This window comes from Capsella rubella, unplaced genomic scaffold (genome assembly GCF_000375325.1).
Source record: "Capsella rubella cultivar Monte Gargano unplaced genomic scaffold, Caprub1_0 scaffold_119, whole genome shotgun sequence".
NCBI lineage: Eukaryota > Viridiplantae > Streptophyta > Magnoliopsida > Brassicales > Brassicaceae > Capsella > Capsella rubella.
The window spans coordinates 6,332-9,736 of NW_006238809.1; the positions used below are offsets into that span (position 1 = coordinate 6,332).

Sequence of the window (3,405 nt, forward strand, 5' to 3'; positions counted from 1 at the left end):
TTAGGTGAATGTTGTGGAGATTGACAACATTGTTGGCCGAGACTGTGGATCTGCTTGTAAACACGATAAGGCCATTTCCACCATCTTCACAAGCTTCTCTCTATTCTTCGCCTTTGGTTCCGATAAACGTTCATCGGAAATGCTTCTCAACGACAGCGCTTTCCCTGGAGAAGACGAAGACAAAGCCGACACCAAATCTCCTGGATGTTTCCCCTGTATCACTTCCAGTATCAGAACTCCGAAGCTATACACGTCGCATTTCTCCGTCACTTTCATCGTGTAAGCTAACTCTGTTGACAAGTTTTCAATTTCAATTTCATAAGTTCAAAATAGATTTTAAGGTTTTCGATTTCATTGATTTCATTAATGTAGATTTACCTGGAGCGACGTAGCCGTAGGTTCCGGCAACGGCGGTCCAATTTGAGGAATCCATCTTGAGAAGCTTCGCTGTGCCGAAATCGGAGATTTTAGCAGTGTAATCGATATCTAGAAGGATGTTGCCACTGCTAATATCACGGTGGACGATAGGAAGTGACTGGTCATGGTGCATATACGATAACGCGTTTGCAACACCTTTGATTATGCTGATCCTTTTGGTCCAGTTGAGCTGCTTAGCTTCTTCGTCGTTGGCTAAAATTTTGTACAAACTTCCTTTTTCCATGTACTCGTAGATCAGAAAAGTGTGGCGGCGGTGGGAGCAGAAACCGAAGAGCTTCACCACGTTGCGATGACGAATCTCTGTTAACGCTCTTACCTCGTTTAGGAACTCTTTCTGCACCACCGGCTTTGATATCTCTTCCTCCATCATCTGGTTTATTTTCTTGACAGCTACAATCGCGTCTGGGAGGTTTGCTTTGTAGACTTCGCCGTATCCTCCGATTCCGATCAGGTATATTGGATCAAATTCGTTTGTGGATTGGATAATATCTTGGTATTTTATTTTGCCATCATAGCAAAAGATGGACAAGCTCTCTCCAGTTTCAGCATCTGAGTTGTTGTTTCCCTTTTTTTGTTTTCGTTTACGAAGGTAGTACATAGATATCCCAGCGCATATAGAGAGAATGACGAGTGCTCCTAAGCTTGGCACTAATATCCAAACTACAAGGTTGCCGTTCTTCTTCAATTTGTGGAACTCAAGGGAAGTGATAGGGCAGGGATTCAACCTTTGTCTTGGAATATTACTGCATAAGCCTTTGTTTCCCTCCAAAGAATCTGCTGTTGCATTTCGAAATGCTGGGTTATCAGGAAGCGGACCCTCGAGTTTATTGTTTGATATATCGATGTATGTCAGTGCTTTCATGCTCTCAAAACTTGTTGGAATGAGACCCGAAAGATTGTTTTGTGAGAGGTCGAGCTTGTCAAGGCTCTGCAAGGAGCTAAGTTGTGATGGGATCTCTCCGTCGAGCTGGTTGTGGCTGAGATCAAGATGTGTTAGCTGAGCCAACATTTTTAATCCGGGAATACGACCATCAAACTTATTTCTACTCAGATTCATTTCATGGAGGTTAGTGAAGGTGTCAAAGGTTTGTGGGATTTGAGAGTTGAATCTATTTGAAGATAAGTCTAGAGACTCAAGCTTGCTTAAGAAACTTAAACCAATTGGAACTCTTCCAGATAACTGATTCCCATTGAGAAGTAGCTTCGACAAACCTTTGAGATTTTGAATTGCTTCTGGAAGTTCACCAGTGAGGTTGTTGGTAGACAGATCGAGCACAACCAATTGTGACATATTCCAAATCGATGGTGGGATAACACCTGTGATGTTGTTATTTGACATGATCAAGGCACTTAGCTTTCGACTCCTTTCCCAGTTGCTTGAAATCTCACCATGGAATTTGTTGTGGCTGAGATCAATGAAATCAAGATGTGGGTAAACCCCAAAACCTTCAGAAATATCTCCAGTAAATCTATTCCATGAAAACCTTGCTCTGATTAAGCTCTTGCAATCTCTCAAGCTTTTCGGGATGGTACCTTCGATGTGATTATCACTTACCGAGAGTTTCTGAAGCTTCCCACCTCTGCAAATGTTTTCAGGCAAGAAACCAGTGAAGTTGTTTTTGCCGAGTTGCAATGACTCCAGCTTGGTTAAGTTACTAAAGGAATCAGGAACAGGACCTGTAAGATTGTTCCGAAATAACAATAAACCAATCATGGATTTCATGTTGCCTAGTTTTGGGGGAATGACACCAGAGAAAGAATTGGTATTGAGGGAGAGCCATACCAAGTTTCTTAGATTTCCAATAGAAGAGGGTATTGGTCCTGAAAGGTTGTTTTCACTAAGGTCTAGCTCAACAAGGTTGAGTAAGTTTCCAATCTCAAAAGGAAGTGGACCCGAGAAAGAATTTTTAAAGAGGTACAACTTGACCAAGTTGGTTAGATTTCCAATGGAAGAGAGTATAGAAGAGGGTATTGGTCCTGAAAGGTTGTTTTCACTAAGGTCTAGCTCAACAAGGTTGAGTAAGTTTCCAATCTCAAAAGGAAGTGGACCCGAGAAAGAATTTTCAAAGAGGTACAACTTGACCAAGTTGGTTAGATTTCCAATGAAAGAGGGTATTGGTCCAAACAAGTTATTTGTATTAAGGTATAGCTCAACCAACTTGGTTAAATTTCCAATGGAAGAGGGCACTGGTCCAGATAAGTTGTTTATACAAAGCTGTAAGTAAACAAGGTTGGGTAAGTTTCCAATCTCGAAAGGAAGTGGACCCGAGAAAGAATTGGTATAAAGGTACAATTGTACCAAGTTGGTTAGATTTCCAATGGAAGAGGGTATTGGTCCAGAGAGATTGTTTGTATTAAGGTCTAGCTCAACAAGGTTGGGTAAGTTTCCAATCTCGAAAGGAAGTGGACCCGATAAAGAATTGTTAAAGAGGTACAGTTGTTCCAAGTTGGTTAGATTTCCAATGGAAGAGGGTATTGGTCCAGAGAGATTGTTTTCATTAAGGATTAGATTACCAAGGTTGGGTAAGTTCCCAATCTCGGAAGGTAGTGGACCCGAGAAAGAATTGAGAAAGAGTTTCAGGGTTACCAAGTTGGTTAGATTTCCAATGGAAGAGGGTATTGGTCCAGATAGGGAATTGTTAGACAAGGCGATATCCCGAACTGAGGTTAAGAGACCGATCTCCAATGGAATCGATCCGTTTAACTTGTTTCTATAAAGATAAAGGGTTTCTAGGTTTCGCAAATTGCCAAGCTCAGGTGGGATTTCCCCGGTTAAGTAGTTTGTGGAAAGGTCAAAGTAGATGAGTTTTGAGATGTTTCCGAATTGAGGAGGGATGGTTCCAGAGAAACGGTTTATGCTAAGATCAATGTAAGCAAGGTTTGGGAGAGAAGAAAAGGGGAAATCTTGGAAAGTACCTTCTATAGCGTTGTCAGTGAGATTTAACTTTTCAATACTCCCTCGTGAGT

The 3,405-nt window shown here is 41.5% G+C and overlaps 1 protein-coding gene across 1 annotated transcript in view; it reads right to left on the minus strand.

Moving 5' to 3' along the window:
* LOC17874312 (probable leucine-rich repeat receptor-like protein kinase At1g35710) overlaps positions 1 to 3,405 on the minus strand; it is a 3,743-nt gene continuing 338 nt past the window's right edge. Inside the window, exons 1-4 of the mRNA XM_023784603.1 lie at positions 2,713 to 3,405; positions 2,188 to 2,640; positions 379 to 2,115; positions 1 to 290 (exon numbers count right to left, since the gene is read on the minus strand). The exon at positions 2,713 to 3,405 is cut by the window's right edge and continues 338 nt beyond it. Coding sequence (XP_023640371.1) covers positions 1 to 290; positions 379 to 2,115; positions 2,188 to 2,640; positions 2,713 to 3,405 — 3,173 coding nt within the window. The remainder of the gene's footprint in view (positions 291 to 378; positions 2,116 to 2,187; positions 2,641 to 2,712) is intronic.